At 53.8% G+C, this 22,642-nt stretch overlaps 1 protein-coding gene across 5 annotated transcripts in view; it reads left to right on the forward strand.

Annotated features, from left to right (window-relative positions):
* The window catches only part of lrp4 (low density lipoprotein receptor-related protein 4), a 437,607-nt gene that overhangs the window by 249,782 nt on the left and 165,183 nt on the right, over positions 1-22,642 (forward strand). For all 5 annotated transcript variants that reach the window (XM_038808288.1, XM_038808284.1, XM_038808286.1 and 2 more), the window contains exon 3: positions 5,376-5,492. In XM_038808288.1, the coding sequence (XP_038664216.1) occupies positions 5,376-5,492 (117 nt within the window). The remainder of the gene's footprint in view (positions 1-5,375; positions 5,493-22,642) is intronic.

Consider the following 22,642-nt stretch of genomic DNA (forward strand, 5'->3'; position numbering starts at 1 on the left):
CAGTTTCTCGCACAGAAATCTCAAATACACCCAGAATTAGAAGATGAAAGCTGGGTTTTGGATGTGGCTAATCTCGCCGACGTCACAGGTCATCTGAACCTGTCACACGAGTCACTGCTAGGGAGACATCACCTCCTGCCCACATGCCAGGGCGGCATGGTAGCATGGTGGTTAGCACTGTTGCTTCACAGCACCAGGGTCCCAGGTTCGATTCCCAGCTTGGGTCACTGTCTGTGCGGAGTCTGCACGTTCTCCCCCTGTCTGTGTGCGTTCCCTCCGGATGCTCCGGTTACCTCCCACAGTCCAAAGATGTGCAGGTTAGGTGGATTGGCCATGATAAATTGCCCTTAGTGACCAAAAAGGTTAGGAGGGGTTATTGGGTTACGGGGATAGGGTGAAAGTGAGGGCTCAAGTGGGTGGGTGCAGACTCGATGGGCCGAATGGCTTCCTTCTGCACTGTATGTTCTGTGTTCTATGCTTTAGGATGTCTGAGGTGTACCTACACCACATGGCGTCTAATGATTCAGGAAGGCAGCTCGACGCCTCCTGACTGGAATGTTTACAACACATTTGACATGTCTGAGGAGTCCTGTGAAAGGTGTAACTTGATTTTATTTTGTTTATAGGACGCATATGTCTTTAGCATCTCTAATTGCCATTGAATTGTGTGGCTTCCTGGACCATTTCAGAGTGAGCCACATTGATCTGGTTCTGCAGGGGGATCTGGGGCTACAGGTAGGCCAGAGCAGCTGAAGACAGCAGATTTCCGCCCCCAATGGACATCAGTGGACCAGATGGGTTTTTGTGAAAATCGTTTCATGATCATCATTAGAGTTTTCATTCCATCACTTGCCATGGTGGGATTCGAACCCAGAGAATTCCTACTGTGCCGAAGGAGGCCATTCGGCCCATCGAGTCTGCACCGACCCTTTGAAAGACCACTGTACCCAGGCCCAATCCCCCATCCTATTCCCGCAACCCCACCCTGAGGGGCAATTTATCATGGCCGATCCACCTAACCTGCACGTTTTTGGGTTGTGGGAGGAAACCGGAGCACCCGGAGGAAACCCATGCAGACACGGGGAGAAAGTGCAAACTCCACACGGACAGTCACCCGAGGTTGGAATCGAACCCGGGTCCCAGGCGCTGATAGGTAGCAGTGCTAACCATTGTGCCACTGTGCCACCCTTGGTCTCAGAATTACGGATCCAGTGACAATGCCACAAAACCACCTTGCACTTCAGGTGGAAAATAAACCTCCTGCAAACACCGACACGGTGCCAGTAAACATTGGGAGCAGTTTTAAATGGTGCTGTTAAGGTGTAAAGATTTTGCGACAATAAATTACGTACTCACAGTTGTTAATATTATTGCCTGGTTCAAAAGTACGCTGTTGAATATATACTATCGACATTCGGTTGTCACCTGGTGTCCATACGTACATATGTGTAATTATAATGTGACATTGGGGGAAAAAATCAAAAAAAATATAGTGACAGTTTGTCAGACAAATGTGTACACGACATTAGACTTTGATGGATCTGCTGACACTGTACCTAATTTGTCAGACTGGTGTGTGAGAGATTGTGTGTGCCTTGTCCATTATTAATGCCTCAGTACTTCCAGTCTATGACACTTATTAATAAATTGGCCACTGTTGGGAGAGGGAATTTGTTGGTTCGGGATGAAAGTGAGATCCGATCTCAGAATTCCCAGGTCATTATTATACAACGCAGTTGTGTCCTTACTACATTATTCCGCCAAAAAGACACCCATCGAGATTCTCCACCGGCGGGATTCGTCGTTATGCCAGCGGTTTTCCCGGCACCTGGGGTGGTCAAAATGGGAAATCCAAAATGGCAGGAGGCGGGAACCGGAGAATCCCGCTGCTGGCGATGGCGCACTGCCGAGTTAGGCCGGAGAATCGCGCCCACCATGTTTGACCAGCTCTCCAGAGCTCCAAACTCAGTGGGGGAGGGGGGGGGGGGAGAATGTCATCCTGATCAGTTGATATCCTAATCCTGCTTCAAACCATGTAAAGAAATATGTGTGGCATTATCACTGGTTACAGCACACCTTCATCGCCTTTGCCACGTCCCAGGAGAGAGGTTGGTGATGTGCTAAAATGGGACGAATATTCAGACTACCTTTGAGATTTGTTACTTTTTCTGATCTGAATCAAGTGTGTTAGTTTCTTGCACTATCAGTTCCAATGCAAATAATGCTTCCAGTAGCTGTTTGAAACCCCCCCCCCCCCCCCACCTGGAGCTTTCAACAGAGAGCTGGCGTCTGGACGTCACTGGTAATAAAGGATTGTTTCATTCTTCCCGCTGCTAATGTAACCAGTGAGAAAAGGTCATTGTGGAAGCCACAAAGCCATCAAGCTGATAAAGTTCGATTGATGTTCAATGCCACAGGCCCCGATTGAGTTTTGAAGATTTTCAGATCTGTATCTGTCACAGTTCAGGGTGGAAGCTGCCTTTTTAAAAAAAAATGTCTTCTTTATCTGCTATGGGCTATTCATGATTGAGTGCGCAGATGGAAACTAAGTAATATCCCTTCAGGCCCCGTACTCCTGTTACGATGGAAATTGTGTAGTCTTCTATTTAAACCTGGATTCCCTCATCATGCTACTCAATTCCCTTGAATGAAACAGTTGAATTAACTCAATGAGGTATTCATTAACCCTGAGAGCTACTTCCTGTGCCCAGATCAAGTGTTCACTGCCTGTTAACTGGGAGCATGAAGTTTCACGCTATAATATTTAAATAATTTAATTTGAGGAGCTGGAAGGTTATGTTTTGGGATGGTAAACAAATGTTTTGGGAAGGCAGCACGGTAGCATGGTGGTTAGCATAAATGCTTCACAGCTCCAGGGTCCCAGGTTCGATTCCCGGCTGGGTCACTGTCTGTGCGGAGTCTGCATGTCCTCCCCGTGTGTGCGTGGGTTTCCTCCGGGTGCTCCGGTTTCCTCCCACAGTCCAAAGATGTGCGGGTTAGGTGGATTGGCCATGCTAAATTGCCCGTAGTGTCCTTACAAAAAGTAAGGTTAAGGGGGGGGGTTGTTGGGTTACGGGTATAGGGTGGATACGTGGGTTTGAGTAGGGTGATCATTGCTCGGCACAACATCGAGGGCCGAAGGGCCTGTTCTGTGATGTACTGTTCTATGTTCTAAAGCTATGGGAACAAATAAAAACTCATTATAACTTCTGAAAGTAGATGGCAAGGTGACTTCAGCAATACTTGATATATGTGTTTTTAGTAAATGGTAAAACTGTTGTTCAAAACTAATTGTAGTCACACAGAGGTACAGAGTTTATTCTGTGTCGAACAGGTATGCCTTAATTTTTCTGAGTTATTTAATGCTTCAAAGATTTAAAAGTAATTCACCTGGGCTATTCCCTGACGTAGAATTGCTGCCACCCGTGCGCGCAAACCACATGTTGCATCAATGAAATTGAGAAAATAGATGTTTGTTTTAAAAGGAGAAGTTTCCCAACATAGGCTAAACTGACATATTGAGAAATTCCAAGCACATGTTAAGTCTTGTGCAGATCGCGTTTTCATGAATTAAAAAATGTTGTTCCTTCATGGAATGTGAAAGTTGCTGTCTCGGCCAGCGTTTGTTACTCATCCCTAATTGCCCTTGAGAAGGAGCTGGTCAGCTGCCTTCTGGAACTGTTGCAGTCCATGTGATCTAGGCACACCTAAACATACTGCTGTTAGGGAGGGGAGTTCCAGGATTTGGACCCTGCGACTGTGAAGGAAGGGCAATATATTTCCAAGTCGAGATGGTGTCCGACTTGCTGAACTTGTAGGTGGTTGTGTTTCCCCATACCTGCTGCCCTTTGTCCTTCTAGATGGTGGAGGTCACAGGTTTGGAAGGTGCTGTCAAAGGGGCCTTAGTGTGTTGCTGTGGTACAGCTTTTAGATGGTACACACTGCTGCTACTGTGCATCGGTGGTGGGGGGGGGGGGGGGGGGGGGGTGGTGAGAGACTCTTTAAGGTGGGGGATGTATTGCAAATCGAAAGGGAAACGTTATCCTGGATGATGTTGAGCTTCTTGAGTGTTATTGAAGCTGTTTCTGCAGTGATTTATGGAACAAAAATCATTATGGAAGCCTGCCATGCCCTGAGATTGAATTAATAAATTTCTGTTAATTTCATCCTTTGATGAAGCTCTTCAAATTAAACTGGTATTATTTGGGCACTAAAACATTAGTAGACATTATTTAAAAGTTTTACTTCCTTTGCTAAAATGTAACTTAATAAAAAGTATACCCAATGAATTATTAATGGTACCCCCAGTTATTTAAAGTTATTAAATATTGGATTACTCATCGACACCGGATGAGATTACTAGAACACTTCTGCCGCGTTAATGTAAGCCTACTTGTGACACTGATAACGATTATTATTATTATTATTTCCAGCCCTGCAAATAAAAGCCACTTGTTTACCGCTCTTAAGTATGTAATGGTATATTTCCACTGAAAACAAAAGGAAAATATAATTGCATTGTGAAATGCCACCCACCAAGTCACCCCCCATTGTGAAGTATTACAGGAAAGTGTGTTTGTGATTGTGGAAATGATTTTGAGCAGATATTGAATCATGATTTTAGGTTTGGGAAAACCATTGCAATTTGCATCCAGATCGCAGATAGCGATCAAAGCGAGAATTTCTACCCCATTACATCACGCAAGGCGATCTGGAAAGGCCACGGGTAACAGCGTGCTACAGTGAGCTGTTTATGACATTCCAGAGAGGCATTTGCGCTCAAATTGCAAATAATACCATGATCTTCCCTCTCGCTGACTGGGGGAAATATAACACCCTCAGGAAGCAGGAACATGTTGAATAAAAAGCACTCTTGAAATAAAAAGCTCCAGTGGAATGAGCACCGGATATTTTTAGTTCCAGAAGGTAAAAAAAATATATTTTAAAAATTAATTTACAGGATTTGGGCCTCGCTGGGTCGGCCCAGCATTTATCGGCCATCCCTAGTTGCCCGCCAGAAGGTGGTGGTGAGCTGCTTGCTTGAACCACTGCCGTCCCGGAGGTGTCAGTGCACTCAAAGGCCCTGTGGGGGAGGGAATTCCATGATTGGCATCCAATCCAAGAGGCCAGATTGGAAACATGAGTGTTTAACATCTCCTTGCTGAACCCAGTGTGTATCTTGATATTGGGAGTTGGAGCTTCTGGCTCTGATCTCTGTTGCATAAATTACGCGACATCTTCCTGTCGTTTTGTTTAAGCACCTGCAAAGTCTGGGATGAAGGGAGGGCAATTTTAAAAGATAGTTCTGCCTTTCAGAAAGAATTGCAAATACAGCAGTGCTCTTAATTCACCCACCTTTCCTTCTGCCTTTCCAGTGCTGCCAACCTGTTCCCCACTTGAATTCCATTGTGATAATGGCAAGTGCATCCGGCGTTCCTGGGTCTGTGATGGTGACAACGATTGTGGGGATGATTCGGATGAGCAGGATTGTCGTAAGTGTTTCTGGCTGTGTCTGGCCGGTCTGAATGTATTGTTACATGTGCTTCGTTACATTTCACTTGCTTATTTCATTGCTTCACAAACGACCCTGCCACCTGGTGATGTCTTCATGATGGTTTGTCTTCTCTGTATCTGGCTGGTTCAGATGACCTCAAGGTCAAATGACCGGGTGTTGGAAGGCCGGAACAAGAACATGATCATTGCTGAAAAGAGAAACATGTTACTGAAGCTTTTCATATTGCACTCATCAGGACAAATACAAGAATTGTAAGTTTCAAATAATCACGGCAATTTGTACCGCGTGAAAAAAGAGGTTGGCTGAGGCATTGCCATGACGACAGTAAAGGGGAACTATTGTCTCTCCAAATTTCTGGGTAATTCAAAAAAGGTGCTTGACATCTTTGTCATTCTCCCCCTATCGCTAGCCCCCTATCCAGCCCGAATGCTCCACGCCCCCCTACCCCGCAACAGTATAATTTGACTCTATTTCGAGTTCTCTCCAGCTTTGACACAGACTCGAAATGCTGGCTCCCTCCTCTTTCCACAGAGGCGGTCAGATCTGTTGCGATTGTCCAGTATTTTCTGCTTTTCCTTCAGATTCCAGTAATTTGCTTTTATCAAGGCTTGAGCATGTTGCTTTTGTTTGTGGAGAACAGCTTCCAGCGCTTGAATGTATGTTCCTTCCAGCAAGCATAAATGGGCCATGTTAAGAGCTCGGCTGATTATCTTAAATTACTTGTTAGTGTAGCTACTAACACTCTCAGGATTGTTCAGCAAATTCTGCCCAATTACAGAATCACATCTTAACAGTGGACATTTTATTGTAGTTTTACAATTGTGAGCTGATTGAATACAGTCTGCACTATATTTTAAATAACCAGAGGAACATGTTGTTTGATTTGATCAACCAGTCATTGGAACGTACAACCTATATACCTGACATTGCACCAGCACTGAAATTTATGGATATTGTGTCTCAATTGCGCAGTAGGCAGATTGACAGCAACATCCTTTACATCACTCACCTCCGCAGCATGAAACACCTTGCTGTAACCTGTGGCTCGCCATTTGAGATACCTCGCCTTGGCACATAATGGTTTGTTATTGGGAGCATAACTTGGCCTGGAGGGCACGAGGAGGACCTTTGAACTTGCCGTTAAGAAGGTGGCCTCATAGACACTGTGGCTCTTAGCAACTCGGAGGTGCCGTGAACAACACTGGCTGAACTCCATGAAGATTACAGAGAACTGGAACATGTATCACTGGAACCCCCACTATCATAGGTACTGGAGGTGACCATTGAGCAGAACTTGCACTGGACCAACCATATAAATAGTGTGGCTGGAAGAGCCGCTCAAAGACTGGGAATTCTGTGGAGAATAACACACCTCCTGACTCCCTGTCTGCCATCTACAACGGGGTTTTCAAAGTTCAGGTCAAGCCACAGGGGGGGGGGGGGGAAGGATCGCCGAGCAAATGGCCACTGTGTGGTTTTGGCACCAAATCACGGAGATATTCTTCCATTTTCTAGCTGTGAGCGAGCAAGCAAGGCAAGAGGACTGTGAAGATGAATCATTTTATTCCAAGTAAGAGACACAAGTAGGCAGTGTACCTACTGGCTAGGAACTCTGAACTGAATCTGCTGGAGAGAGCTGCACAGGAGAGTCCAGGAAAGAACAGAGCAGTGCCAGTGTTAGCTCTGCACAGAGCTCTAGGGCCTCTGGTGAACAGCCTACGAAGAAACATAACTCTGGAACAAAGCAGTACAAAGATTATTTCTTGAAATATGGTTTTGTCAATTGTGTCAATACAAATAAAGATGCAAAGCCCATGTGTGGTATATGCAGAGATGTACAGGTCAATGAGAGGAGAAGTTTCAGATTTTGAAAGAGAAGTGGTGGGTGGAAAATTCCTTTTGAGGTTGAGTCAGTTATTAACTTACAGCTGATTCATAATGAAAAGAATATGCTGCTGTACCTGACCTGTAACACCACAACAAAAACCTGTGGATGAGGCTGTCAGCATTCTAAAGTAGCATCTCCTAGGTATATCCAGTGCTGAGCAAAACAAGCATTTTGTTGCTATTGCCCTTCACGACGACCAACATGTGCGAGGTTGGATTTTCTGTTCTCACAAAGCTGAAGATGGCACAATGGGACTGGCTGAGGTCTGCACCTGATATGCGCATTGCCCTTTCCTCCTTTGAACCTGTTTCAAGTGAGATCATGAGGACCAAGCAGACTCCCCTTTCGCATTAAAGGTAAGCGAACATGATGTGTGTTACGGAGGCGGGCCGGCGTGTGTCGCGAAGTTCGGCAAACATGGGATGCGAAGGTCGGCCAGCGTGGATCCTGAAGGTTGGCCTGTTGGCAAATGTAGGTCCCGGGAAAAAAAGTTTGAAAAAAACTGATCAACGGGGCACAATCTGTGTGATGGAATATTTTTCACTTGCTTGGATCAGTGCAGCTCCAACAACACTCAAGACGCTTGACATCGCCCAGGGTAAAGCAGCCGTTTGTCTGGCACCCCATTCACCATCTTCAACATCTACTTTCTCCACCAATGACACACATAGCAGCAGTCTGTACAGTCTACAAGAAGCAGTCTACAAGGGCAGCATGGTAGCACAAGTGGATAGCACTGTGGCTTCTCAGCGCCAGGGACCCATGTTTGATTCCCCGCTGGGTGACTGTCTGTGCGGAGTCTGCACCTCCTCCCCTTGTCTGGGTGGGGTTCCTCCGGGTGCTCCGGTTTCCTCCCACAGTCCAAAGATGTGCAGGTTAGGTGGTTTGGCCATGTTAAATTGTCCCTTAGTGCCCAAAGATGTACAGGTTAGGTGGATTGGCAGTGTTAAATTGTCCCTTAGTGTCCAAAGATGTGCAGGTTAGGTGGTTTGGCCGTGTTAAATTGCCCTTCGTGACCAAAAAGGTTAGGAGGGGTTATTGGGTTACGGGATAGGGTGGAAGTGAGCGCTTAAGTAGGTCAGTGTGGACTCGATGGGCCGAATAGCCTCCTTCTGCACTGTATGTTTTATGTTCACTGTGACAACTCACCATGGCTCCTTTGACAGCACCTTCCAATCTCATTTACCACCTAGAAGAAAAAGGGTAGCAGACACATGGGAACGCCACCAACCCACACACCATCCTTACTTGCAACTATATCACCGTTCCTTCACTGTCGCTGGGCCAGAATCCTGGAACTCTCTCCCTAACAGCACACTGGATGTTCCTGCACCCCATGGACTGCAACGGTTCACAAACATGGCTCACCACCACCTTCTAAAGCGGCGACCATCGACGGGCAAAATAAAAATACTGCCCTAGCCAGCAACATGCACATCTCCTGAAAGAATTTTAAAAATGCTTTTCCCTGCAATGGAGTTGGCCAGATTGAGAGCACAGGGAACAGGACCTGTGATTCAAACCATCCTGCACCCTGAAAAGACACACTCCCAAATATAGGAACGCCAAGAAAGGGATTGACAATCCCAGAATTGGGATCCAGCATGCCTTTTTTTTAAAGGGCTCCCAAGTCATATCGACTCAATGAAAAATCCAGCTCGAAAATCGAACTGGGCTAATATTTTATAGAAAGCTTCAAAGCATCTGAAACTAGTAAGAGGAATCAGTGTGTCCTTGTACACGGGTAAGATAACATGTGGCTATAGCAAGGACGGCAAATACAATGTTTACCGAGACTACAAGAGGGAAGACAGGAGGCTGATGTTTGTAAGAATGAGGAAGCCTTGCATATCTCTTCTGTTCCAAACCTAGAGTATTGTAAAAAGGTTTGATCTCTGTAAGAAAGGATTTGAAGGACTGCAATGAATGTTCATTGGGTTGATTCCTAAGATGAGTGTTTTGAGCTGTGAGATGTAAAGAATGAGCCTATAATCACTGGTGTTTAGATGAATAAAAGGTGATCTCATTTATACATGTATGATTCTGGAAGGGCTTGACAGGGTGGATGTTGAGGAACTGGTTTCCTGTAAAGCAAAGGACCATAGTTTCAGGATAAGCCTTTTAGCACTTAGATGAGGAGGAATGTTTTCACTGAGGGTTTTAATTCTTGACTTTCTCTACCCAGAGAGCTGTGGATATTCAGTCATTGGGACTGATAACAATAGACTCTTGGACACAAAGAGAGTCGAAAACTATGTGATAGAACAGGGAAGTTGAGTTGAGGAGAAGGATGATCAGGAATCTTATTGAACGGCAGAACAGGGCTTTTTAAATATTCTTTCACGGGCTGTAGCTGGCCAAAGCTGGCTAGGCCAGCTTTCATTGCCCATCCCTAATTGACATTGAGAAGCTGGTGAAGAGCTGCCTTCTTGAACCGCTGCAGTCCATGTGGTGTAGGTAAACCAAAGTGAGGGTAGAGAGGGAGTTCCAGGATTCGGGCCCAGCGACAGTGAAGGAATGACGATATATTTCCAAGTCAAGATGGTGCCCGACTTTGAGGTGAACTTGTAGTTTGTGTTGTTTCCATGCATCTGCTCCCCTGGTCCTTCTGGGCGGTCACAGGTTTCCAAGGCAGTGAGTTTCTGCAGTGCACCATGTAGAAGGTACACATTGCTGTCACAGTGTATTGGTGGTGGGGGCAGTGAATGTTGAAGGTGGCAGATGAGGTCGTCAGCAAGTGTCCAGCTCTTTCCTGGATGGTGTCGCACTTCTTGAGTGCTTTTGGAGCTGGACTGATTCAGGTAAATGGAGAGTATTCCATCACACTCCTGACTTGTGCTTTTCAGATGGTGGACAGGCTTTAGGGAGTCAGGTGGTGAGCTAATCAGCGCAGAATTCTGGCAGCTACAGTATTTATATGGATAGTCTAGTTCAGATTCTGGTCAACAGTAATCCCCAGAATGTTGATAGTGAGGGATTCAGCGATGATAATGCCATGGATTGTCAAAGAGAGATGGTTAGATTATTTTTTGTTGGAGATGGTCATTGCCTGGCACTTGTGTGGCGCGAATGTAACTTGCCACTTGTCAGCCCAAGCCTGGATATTGTCCAGGTCTTGCTGCATTCGGACATGGACTGCTTCAGTACCTGAGGAATTACAAACGGTGCTGAACAATCATCTGCGAACATCCCCACTTCTGGCCTTTTGATGAAGGAAAGGTAGTCCATGAAGCAGCTGAAGGTGGTTGGGCCGAGGACACTACCCTGAGGAACTCCTTCAGCGATATTCCGGGACTGAGATAATTGACCTTCAACCAGCACAACCATCTCCCTTTGTGCCGGGTATGACTCCGAACAGCGGAGAGTTTCCCTGATTCCCATTGACTTCAGTTTAGCTGGGGCTCCTTGATTCACCTAACAAGCACGTCTTTCGGGACTTGTGGGAGAAAACCGGAGCGCCCGGAGAAAAGCCACGCAGACACGGGGAGAACGTGCAGACTCCACACAGGCAGTGACCCAAGTTGGAATCGAACCTGGGACCCTGGCGCTGTGAAAGTGCATGTCTTTTTAACAGCTTTCTCATTGGTACTCCCTCGTGCCCATCCGCTCTGTCTCTCTATTGCTGCGCCTACTTCAAATTGTAGCATTTATTTTGTATTGCCAAGATAAAATAAAAAGACAATGTTGCTTTCCCCTGCACCTTTGCTCGAAAAATAATGTGCTTTGATTTTTGGTAGCCCCACATTGTACAAGCAATAAATCAAATTGCTTCCTTGTTCCCTTTGATGTGCTGAGTATGTGTAAAAGGAATTGGAATTGGCTGTTTAAAGAATTTCCGTCGTGAAACTTTGCTCATGGCTAATTAGTTGTTAACTGTGGTTAATGTTTTTGGGTCATCATGGATTTGCGGTACACGCTGTGCGCAGTGAGGTTTCCGGAATTTTCTGTTGGTACTAATTAGACTCCTCGGGCGCAGTTCTCTGCTCCAACGGTAGAGTGTCGGCGCCGGCGCCAAAACGGGAATGTTTCATTCCGCAGTTGGCGCCCGTTCCGGGTCTGCGGCTTCAGAGCAGCGTCTCTACGTGGCGCCACGCAATCGACGCAGCGCCACCTCGCACTGAAGGCGACACGAGCGCACAGGCCGCCGATGGAGCAACATGACGCCAAGCCGAGCAGTGCCCCAGTTCACCGACCACAACCTGGAGACGCTCCTGGACGCCCTCGAGGAGAAGAGTCTGTACCCTGGACTCGGCCAGAGGGTCCCACCCAATGTGACCCGGCGGTTGTGGAGGGAGGTGGGCGCGGCCGTCAGTGCCACCGCGGTGACACCCAGGACTGGCGAGTAGTGTCGCAAAAAAACTCATCGACCTACTGAGGGCAGCCAGGGTGAGTAGCCAGCAATGTGCCCATGGCACCAACCCCCCCCACCCATCCTCTCCCCAGGGGGACGGTACAACCACAGCCGTGATCCGCATGGCTGCAGCCACCCAATCAAGCCGCGTTGGCCGTGTGCCCTGTGCACCCATGCCAACATAGATCCAACCGCATGCATCGGACCGCCTAACAATGCTGTTATCCCCACCCACCCAGGAGAAGAGCGCCCATAATCAAAGAGAGCGTGCCCGAACCAGAGGGGGTGAACCTGACTTGCGCCAGCTCACCGTGCACGAGCAGAGGGCACTGGACATAGCTGGTGCACCCGAGGACCGGGAGGTTTCCCATGCCGAGATCGGGGGCGCACCACCAAGTGAGATCCCCCCCTGGTTGGCCCCTTTCCCCTCAGCCATCTCCCCCCAGCCCTCTCCCCTCAGCCCTCCCCCTCAGCCCTCTCCCCTCAGCCCTCTCCCCTCAGCCCTCTCCCCTCAGCCCTCTCCCCTCAGCCCTCCCCCCTCAGCCCTCTCCCCTCAGCCCTCCCCCCTCAGCCCTCTCCCCTCAGCCCTCTCCCCTCGCCCTCTCCCCTCAGCCCTCTCTCCCCTCAGCCCTCCCCCCTCAGCCCTCCCCCTCAGCCCTCTCCCCTCAGCCCTCCCCCCTCAGCCCTCTCCCCTCAGCCCTCCCCCCTCAGCCGTCCCCCCTCAGCCCTCTCCCCTCAGCCCTTCCCCCTCAGCCCTCCCCCCTCGGCCCTCAGCCCTCTCCCCTCAGCACTCTCCCCTTAGCCCTCAGCCCTCCCCCCTCAGCCCTCTCCCCTCAGCCCTCCCCCCTCAGCCCTCCACCCTCAGCCCTTCCCCCTCAGCCCTCTCCCCTCAGCCCTCCCCCCTCAGCCCTCCCCCCTCAGCCCTCTCCCCTCAGCCCTCTCCCCTCAGCCCTCAGCCCTCCCCCCTCAGCCCTCCCCCCTCAGCCCTCTCCCCTCAGCCCTCCCCCCTCAGCCCTCCCCCCTCAGCCCTCTCCCCTCAGCCCTCTCCCCTTAGCCCTCAGCCCTCCCCCCTCAGCACTCTCCCCTCAGCCCTCTCCCCTCAGCCCTCTCCCCTTAGCCCTCCCCCCTCAGCCCTTTCCCCTCAGCCCTCTCCCCTCAGCCCTCTCTCCCCTCAGCCCTCTCCCCTCAGCCCTCTCCCCTCAGCCCTCTCTCCCCTCAGCCCTCTCTCCCCTCAGCCCTCTCCCCTCAGCCCTCTCCCCTCAGCCCTCTCCCCTCAGCCCTCTCCCTCAGCCCTCTCCCCTCAGCCCTCTCCCCTCAGCACTCTCCCCTTAGCCCTCAGCCCTCCCCCCTCAGCCCTCTCCCCTTAGCCCTCAGCCCTCCCCCCTCAGCCCTCCCCCCTCAGCCCTCTCCCCTTAGCCCTCAGCCCTCCCCCCTCAGCCCTCTCCCCTCAGCCCTCTCCCCTCAGCCCTCTCCCCTCAGCCCTCTCCCCTCAGCCCTTTCCGTCAGCCCTCTCCCCTCAGCCCTCTCCCCTCAGCCCTCCCCCCTCAGCCCTCTCCCCTCAGCCCTCTCCCCTCAGCCCTCTCCCCTCAGCCCTTTCCGTCAGCCCTCTCCCCTCAGCCCTCTCCCCTCAGCCCTCTCCCCTCAGCCCTCTCCCCTCAGCCCTCTCCCCTCAGCCCTCTCCCCACAGCCCTCCCCCCTCAGCCCTCTCTCCCCTCAGCCCTCTCCCCTCAGCCCTCTCTCCCTCAGCCCTCCCCCCTCAGCCCTTCCCCCTCAGCCCTCCCCCCTCGGCCCTCAGCCCTCTCCCCTCAGCCCTCCCCCCACAGCCCTCCCCCCTCAGCCCTTCCCCCTCAGCCCTCCCCCCTCGCCCTCAGCCCTCTCCCCTCAGCCCTCCCCCCTCAGCCCTCCCCCCTCAGCCCTCCCCCCTCAGCCCTATCTCCCCTCAGCCCTCCCCCCTCAGCCCTCTCCCCTCAGCCCTCCCCCTTCAGCCCTCTCCCCTCAGCCCTCCCCCCTCAGCCCTCTCCCCTCTCCCTCAGCCCTCTCCCTTCAGCCCTCTGCCCCCTCAACCCTCTCCCCTCAGCCCTTCCCCCTCAGCCCTCTCCCCTCAGCCCTCTCCCCCCTCAGCCCCCCCCCTCGTCCCTCTCCCCTCAGCCCTCGCCCCTCAGCCCTCTCCCCCTCAACCCTCTCCCCTCAGCCCTCTCCCCCTCAACCCTCTCCCCTCAGCCCTCTCCCCTCAGCCCTCTCCCCTCAGCCCATCCCCCTCAGTCATTGGGACTAATAACAATAGACTCTTGGACACAAAGAGAGTCGAAAACTATGTGATAGAACAGGGAAGCTGAGTTGAGGAGAAGGATGATCAGGAATCTTATTGAACGGCAGAACAGGGCTTTTTAAATATTCTTTCACGGGCTGTAGGCATCGCTGGCTAGGCTAGCATTCATTGCCCATCCCTAATTGACATTGAGAAGCTGGTGAAGAGCTGCCTTCTTGAACCGCTGCAGTCCATGTGGTGTAGGTAAACCAAAGTGAGGGTAGAGAGGGAGTTCCAGGATTCGGGCCCAGCGACAGTGAAGGAATGACGATATATCTCCAAGTCAAGATGGTGCCCGACTTTGAGGTGAACTTGTAGTTTGTGTTGTCTCCATGCATCTGCTCCCCTGGTCCTTCTGGGCGGTCACAGGTTTCCAAGGCAGTGAGTTTCTGCAGTGCACCATGTAGAAGGTACACATTGCTGTCACAGTGTATTGGTGGTGGGGGCAGTGAATGTTGAAGGTGGCAGATGAGGTCGTCAGCAAGTGTCCAGCTCTTTCCTGGATGGTGTCGCACTTCTTGAGTGCTTTTGGAGCTGGACTGATTCAGGTAAATGGAGAGTATTCCATCACACTCCTGACTTGTGCTTTTCAGATGGTGGACAGGCTTTAGGGAGTCAGGTGGTGAGCTAATCAGCGCAGAATTCTGGCAGCTACAGTATTTATATGGATAGTCTAGTTCAGATTCTGGTCAACAGTAATCCCCAGAATGTTGATAGTGAGGGATTCAGCGATGATAATGCCATGGATTGTCAAAGAGAGATGGTTAGATTATTTTTTGTTGGAGATGGTCATTGCCTGGCACTTGTGTGGCGCGAATGTTACTTGCCACTTGTCAGCCCAAGCCTGGATATTGTCCAGGTCTTGCTGCATTCGGACATGGACTGCTTCACTATCTGAGGAATTACGAACGGTGCTGAACAATCATCTGCGAACATCCCCACTTCTGGCCTTTTGATGAAGGAAAGGTAGTCCATGAAGCAGCTGAAGGTGGTTGGGCCGAGGACACTACCCTGAGGAACTCCTTCAGCGATATTCCGGGACTGAGATAATTGACCTTCAACCAGCACAACCATCTCCCTTTGTGCCGGGTATGACTCCGACCAGCGGAGAGTTTCCCTGATTCCCATTGACTTCAGTTTAGCTGGGGCTCCTTGATTCACCTAACAAGCACGTCTTTCGGGACTTGTGGGAGAAAACCGGAGCGCCCGGAGAAAAGCCACGCAGACACGGGGAGAACGTGCAGACTCCACACAGGCAGTGACCCAAGTTGGAATCGAACCTGGGACCCTGGCGCTGTGAAAGTGCATGTCTTTTTAACAGCTTTCTCATTGGTACTCCCTCGTGCCCATCCGCTCTGTCTCTCTATTGCTGCGCCTACTTCAAAATTGTAGCATTTATTTTGTATTGCCAAGATAAAATAAAAAGACAATGTTGCTTTCCCCTGCACCTTTGCTCGAAAAATAATGTGCTTTGATTTTTGGTAGCCCCACATTGTACAAGCAATAAATCAAATTGCTTCCTTGTTCCCTTTGATGTGCTGAGTATGTGTAAAAGGAATTGGAATTGGCTGTTTAAAGAATTTCCGTCGTGAAACTTTGCTCATGGCTAATTAGTTGTTAACTGTGGTTAATGTTTTTGGGTCATCATGGATTTGCGGTACACGCTGTGCGCAGTGAGGTTTCCGGAATTTTCTGTTGGTACTAATTAGACTCCTCGGGCGCAGTTCTCTGCTCCAACGGTAGAGTGTCGGCGCCGGCGCCAAAACGGGAATGTTTCATTCCGCAGTTGGCGCCCGTTCCGGGTCTGCGGCTTCAGAGCAGCGTCTCTACGTGGCGCCACGCAATCGACGCAGCGCCACCCTCGCACTGAAGGCGACACGAGCGCACAGGCCGCCGATGGAGCAACATGACGCCAAGCCGAGCAGTGCCCCAGTTCACCGACCACAACCTGGAGACGCTCCTGGACGCCCTCGAGGAGAAGAGTCTGTACCCTGGACTCGGCCAGAGGGTCCCACCCAATGTGACCCGGCGGTTGTGGAGGGAGGTGGGCGCGGCCGTCAGTGCCACCGCGGTGACACCCAGGACTGGCGAGTAGTGTCGCAAAAAACTCATCGACCTACTGAGGGCAGCCAGGGTGAGTAGCCAGCAATGTGCCCATGGCACCAACCCCCCCCACCCATCCTCTCCCCAGGGGGACGGTACAACCACAGCCGTGATCCGCATGGCTGCAGCCACCCAATCAAGCCGCGTTGGCCGTGTGCCCTGTGCACCCATGCCAACATAGATCCAACCGCATGCATCGGACCGCCTAACAATGCTGTTATCCCTACCCACCCAGGAGAAGAGCGCCCATAATCAAAGAGAGCGTGCCCGAACCAGAGGGGGTGAACCTGACTTGCGCCAGCTCACCGTGCACGAGCAGAGGGCACTGGACATAGCTGGTTCACCCGAGGACCGGGAGGTTTCCCATGCCGAGATCGGGGGCGCACCACCAAGTGAGATCCCCCCCTGGTTGGCCCCTTTCCCCTCAGCCATCTCCCCCCAGCCCTCTCCCCTCAGCCCTCCCCCCTCAGCCCTCTCCCCTCAGCCCTCTCCCCTCAGCCCTCTCCCCTCAGCCCTCTCCCCTCAGCCCTCCCCCCTCAGCCCTCTCCCCTCAGCCCTCCCCCCTCAGCCCTCTCCCCTCAGCCCTCTCCCCTCAGCCCTCTCCCCTCAGCACTCTCCCCTCAGCCCTCTCCCCTCAGCCCTCTCCCCTCAGCCCTCAGCCCTCTCCCCTCAACCCTCCCCCCTCAGCACTCTCCCCTTAGCCCTCAGCCCTCCCCCCTCAGCCCTCTCCCCTCAGCCCTCTCCCCTTAGCCCTCAGCCCTCCCCCCTCAGCCCTCTCCCCTCAGCCCTCCCCCCTCAGCCCTCTCCCCTCAGCCCTCTCCCCTCAGCCCTCTCCCCTCAGCCCTATCCCCTCAGCCCTCTCCCCTCAGCCCTATCCCCTCAGCCCTTTCCGTCAGCCCTCTCCCCTCAGCCCTCTCCCCTCAGCCCTCTCCCCTCAGCCCTATCCCCTCAGCCCTCCCCCCTCAGCCCTCTCCCCTCAGCCCTCTCCCCTCAGCCCTCTCCCCTCAGCCCTCTCCCCTTAGCCCTCCCCCCTCAGCCCTATCCCCTCAGCCCTCCCCCCTCAGCCCTCTCCCCTCAGCCCTCTCCCCTCAGCCCTATCCCCTCAGCCCTTTCCGTCAGCCCTCTCCCCTCAGCCCTCTCCCCTTAGCCCTCCCCCCTCAGCCCTTTCCCCTCAGCCCTTTCCGACAGCCCTCTCCCCTCAGCCCTCAGCCCTCCCCCCTCAGCCCTATCCCCTCAGCCCTTTCCGTCAGCCCTCTCCCCTCAGCCCTCTCCCCTCAGCCCTCAGCCCTCTCCCCTCAGCCCTCAGCCCTCCCCCCCTCAGCCCTCTCCCCTCAGCCCTCAGCCCTCCCCCCTCAGCCCTCTCCCCTCAGCCCTCAGCCCTCCCCCCTCAGCCCTCTCCCCTCAGCCCTCTCCCCTCAGCCCTCTCCCTTCAGCCCTTTCCGTCAGCCCTCCCCCCTCAGCCCTCTCCCCTCAGCCCACTCCCCCCAGCCCTCTCCCCTCAGGCCCTCTCCCCTCAGCCCTCTCCCCTCAGCCCTTCCGTCAGCCCTCCCCCCTCAGCCCTCTCCCCTCAGCCCACTCCCCCCAGCCCTCTCCCCTCAGCCCTCTCCCCTCAGCCCTTTCCGTCAGCCCTCCCCCCTCAGCCCTCTCCCCCTCAGCCCACTCCCCTCAGCCCTCTCCCCACAGCCATCTCCCCTCAGCCCTCTCCCCTCAGCCCTCTCCCCCTCAGCCCTCTCCCCTCAGCCCTCTCCCCCTCAGCCCTCCCCCCTCAGCCCTCTCCCCTCAGCCCTCTCCCCTCAGCCCTCTCCCCTCAGCCATCTCCCCTCAGCCCTCTCCCCTCAGCCCTCCCCCCTCAGCCCTCTCCCCTCGGCCCTCTCCCCTCAGCCCTCTCTCCCCTCAGCCCTTCCCCCTCAGCCCTCTCCCCTCAGCCATCTCCCCTCAGCCCTCTCCCCTCAGCCCTCCCCCCTCAGCCCTCTCCCCTCGGCCCTCTCCCCTCAGCCCTCTCTCCCCTCAGCCCTTCCCCCTCAGCCCTTCCCCCTCAGCCCTCTCCCCTCAGCCCTCTCCCCTCGGCCCTCTCCCCTCAGCCCTCCCCCTCAGCCCTTCCCCCTCAGCCATTCCCCCTCAGCCCTGTCCCCTCAGCCCTCTCCCCTCAGCCCTCCCCCCTCGTCCCTCTCCCCCCAGCCCTCCCCCCTCGTCCCTCTCCCCCCAGCCCTCTCCCCACAGCCCTCTCCCCTCAGCCCTCTTCCCCCCCAGCCCTCCCCCTCAGCCCTCTCCCCTCAGCCCTCTTCCCCCCTGCCCTCTCCCCCCCAGCCCTCCCCCTCAGCCCTCCCCCCTCAGCCCTCTCCCCTCAGCCCTCTTCCCCCTGCCCTCTCCCCCCCAGCCCTCCCCCTCAGCCCTCCCCCTCAGCCCTCCCCCCTCAGCCCTCTCCCCACAGCCCTCTCCCCTCAGCCCTCTTCCCCCCAGCCCTCCCCCCTCAGCACTCTCCCCTCAGCACTCCCCCGTCACCCCGTACTGTGACCCACACCCCCCTCCACATGCCTAACCATGATGGTGTACAGTGTGCTGCAGGGCCACACGGTGACTGACCCGGGGCACCTGGCAGACACCGGCCGCATCCAGCGTCTGGATGGCCAGTCAACGCAGACCAACCAAGCGCATTAAGCTGACACAATCCCCCGGCCAGCGCCTGGACGACCAGCCCACAGGGACTTCAGCAGCGATGGGGAGGGCAGCTCCAACAACAGCCCTCAGGCCCAGTCCAGTATCAACACGACAACCCAGGCCACCAGTACACAGGGGACAGACAGGCACGACACGTCGACACAGGACACAGGGGACAGACAGGCACGACACATCGACACAGGCACACAGGGGACAGACAGGCACGACACATCGACCCAGGCACACAGGGGACAGACAGGCACGACACATCGACCCAGGCACACAGGGGACAGACAGGCACGACACATCGACCCAGGCACACAGGGGACAGACAGGCACGACACATCGACCCAGGCACACAGGGGACAGACAGGCACGACACATCGACACAGGACACAGGGGACAGACAGGCACAACACGTCGACACAGGCACACAGGGGACAGACAGGCACGACACGTCGACACAGGACACTAGCACACAGGGCACAGACAGACATGAAAGAACACAACACGACACCACCACGGAGGGGATGGACATATATGACATGGCACCCCAGGGTACCCCCGACCGCAGGTCCGATGAAGACACCGAGGTTGCGTCACAGCTGTTCCCCTGCAGCCTCCGCCACCGCAGATACTCTAACCTCGGTTGGCCATTTTAGTTGTGAGGCTTCTGGGACACTGACTGGTGCGCACCACACAGCCGCTCCGGTACAGCAGGTGGAGGTAGGAGCAGCCGAGGGGCCGGACGGTCGGAGGGCAGCCCAGCCCCGGCAAACACCTGTCGCTCAGGTGGGCCCCGGGTTCCTGGACTTCCATAGACCTGCTGCAGTCAGAGACCCAGGGGAGGGATAGTGTGACGGCCGGTTTCCAACACCTGCAGACGCAAGTGCAGGAGTGCATCCGTGTCCAGGAGCAGGAAATGGTGCCGGTTATGAGTGCCACACAGGCCAGCACCGCACGGGTAGCGCCTGCGGTCGAGCCAATGGTGGCGACGGTGTCGGGCATAGGGCTGAGTTTGCAGGGCCTGGGGCTATCTGTGCACGAGGCCTCCGCGGCCCAGGGCAGGGCTGCCCTCTCACAGGCAGCCATGAGCCAGAGCCAGCTAAACATCGCAGAGGCGCTGAACAACCTGGCCCGGTCTCAGCAGGCCATCGCTGAGAGCATCAGCGCCATTGCCCGAGTGATGGATGGCGTTGTACAGAGCCAGACAGGGATGGCGAACTCCCTGAGCTCCATGGCTGCGAACACCCAGACCCTGGTCAATACCAGCGCCGGCCTCCAGGACTGGCAGCGCCGGGTGATGGTGGTGCCCTGGGCGCAGGATCAAAGAACAAAGAAAAGAATAAAGAAAATTACAGCACAGGAACAGGCCCTTCGGCCCTCCCAGCCTGTGCCGATCCAGATCCTTTATCTAAACCTGTCGCCTATTTTCCAAGGACCTACTTCTCTCTGTTCCCCGCCCATTCATATATCTGTCCAGGTGCATCTTAAATGATGCTATCGTGCCCGCCTCTACCACCTCCGCTGGCAAAGCGTTCCAGGCACATACCACCCTCTGGGTAAAAAACTTTCCACGCACATCTCCCTTAAACTTTCCCCCTCTCACCTTGAAATCGTGAACCCCTTGTAATTGACACCCCCACTCTTGGAAAAAGCTTGTTGCTATCCACCCTGTCCATACCTCTCATAATTTTGTAGACTTCAATCAGGTCCCCCCTCAACCTCCGTCTTTCCAACGAAAACAATCCTAATCGACTCAACCTTTCTTCATAGCTAGCACCCTCCATACCAGGCAACATCCTGGTGAACCTCCTCTGCACCCTCTCTAAAGCATCCACATCCTTCTGGTAATGTGTCGACCAGAACTGCACGCAGTATTCCAAATGTGGCCTAACCAAAGTCCTATACAACTGTAACATGACCTGCCGACTCTTGTACTCAATACCCCGTCCGATGAAGGCAAGCATGCTGTATGCCTTCTTGACCACTCTATCAACCTGCGTTGCCACCTTCAGGGTACAATGGACTTGAACTCACAGATCTCTCTGTACATCAATTTTCCCCAAGACTCTTCCATTGACCATATAGTCCTCTCTTGAAATGGATCTTCCAAAATGCATCACCTCGCATTTGCCTGGATTGAACTCCATCTGCCATTTCTCTGCCCAACTCTCCAATCTATCTATATTTTGCTGTATTCTCTGACAGTCCTCCTCACCATCTGCAACTCCACCAATCTTAGTATCATCTGCAAACTTGCTAATCGGACCACCTATACCTTCGCCCAGATCATTTACGTATATCACAAACAACAACAGGATCTGCTCGCACCCCCATCCCATGCAGAGCCCCGGGGGCCACCGGGCTCCCCGAGGGAGGAGGAGGTGCTGGGGCCTGTTCCGGTTCCCCCTGCAGTGGGGTGCCGGAACCCTGCGCCACCTCGGACTCCTCCCCTCCCCACCTCCACCGTCCCTGGAGCAGCGGCGATTCTCCGACCCGGCGGGAGGTCGGAGAACCTGGCCCAATTCATTCGCTGTTTGATAGGTGTGAGAAGTGTGGCGTTAGTAAAGGAATGGTCACTTATCATTCACCAATATTAGGAAAGAGTTCACATTCCCAAGAACCTATGTTTGAACTGCGGTTTTAATTGTTTATTAGTTTGCACCAATATATGAAAGGGATACAGATTGCTCTGTTTTGTTGTTGGAGAAATGATTGCTAAACACAAGCTTGGAGTCGAAGAAATCAAAACTTGCTTCTTAGGTCTTATATAGTTTTCATCGGAGCTTAACAACCAACCCGAATAAATTAGCACAGTCCTGGTATAAGTAGCAGCATCTGTCATTTTGATGGGGTGGACATGCAATTCATTTCTACAATGGACCAAAAGTACATTGGTGGCCCACCCCGAAACCTCGAGAACAGTGGGCGGGATTCTCTGACCCGGCGCCGGCTTTTCCGTTCTCCGGCGTTATTTTTCGCCGCCATGCTGGTCGGGGTCCTTTGGTAGGCGCCCCCCCCCCCGGCAATTCTCCGGGCGCCGATGGGCCGAGTGGCCGGTGAATTTGGCCGAGTCCCGCTGCCATGGATTACTCACCTCCCTCACGGCAGGACCTGGACGGTGAGTGTGCGGGAGGCCGTCCTGGAGGGGGGGGGCGGGGAGATCCGACCCCGGGGGGGGGGGGGGGGGGGGGGGGGGGGATCCGACCCCGGGGGGGGGGGGGCACGGTCGCCTGGCCTGCGAACGGGGCCTACCGATCGGCGAGCGGGCTGGTTCCGTGGGGGCCTACTGTACTCCGCGCCGGGCCCCTGTAGGGCTCCGCCGTATTGCCCGGGTGCCGGCGCGGAGGAGGGAACCCCCGCGCATGGGTGGAAATACGCCGGCCGTACCACGCATACGCGGAAATACGCCGGCCGTACCACGCATACGCGGAAATACGCCGGCCGTACCACGCATACGCGGAAATACGCCGGCCGTACCACGCATATGCGGAGATACGCCAGCCGTTCCGCGCTTGCGTGGACACGCACGGGCCGTTCCCCGCCGGCTAGAGCTGCGGGGGGGGGACCACTCCGGCGGCAACCTAGCCCCCTAGAAAGGTGAGAATTCCTCACTTTCGGGGGTTGTTGACGTCGGTTTTCACACCAGCGTGGGGGACAGAGCCCCATTATCCGAGAATCCCACCCAAGGGATTGCTCAGCCATCCTGTGAGAAGATGACCAGCTGTGTGCAGAATTTTGGATGGTGCTGTGTTGCAAACCTGTGCTAATTTAAAAAAAATTAATTTAGAGTACCCAAATAATTATTTCCAATTA

The sequence above is a fragment of the Scyliorhinus canicula genome, chromosome 9 (genome assembly GCF_902713615.1).
Source record: "Scyliorhinus canicula chromosome 9, sScyCan1.1, whole genome shotgun sequence".
Lineage (NCBI taxonomy): Eukaryota > Metazoa > Chordata > Chondrichthyes > Carcharhiniformes > Scyliorhinidae > Scyliorhinus > Scyliorhinus canicula.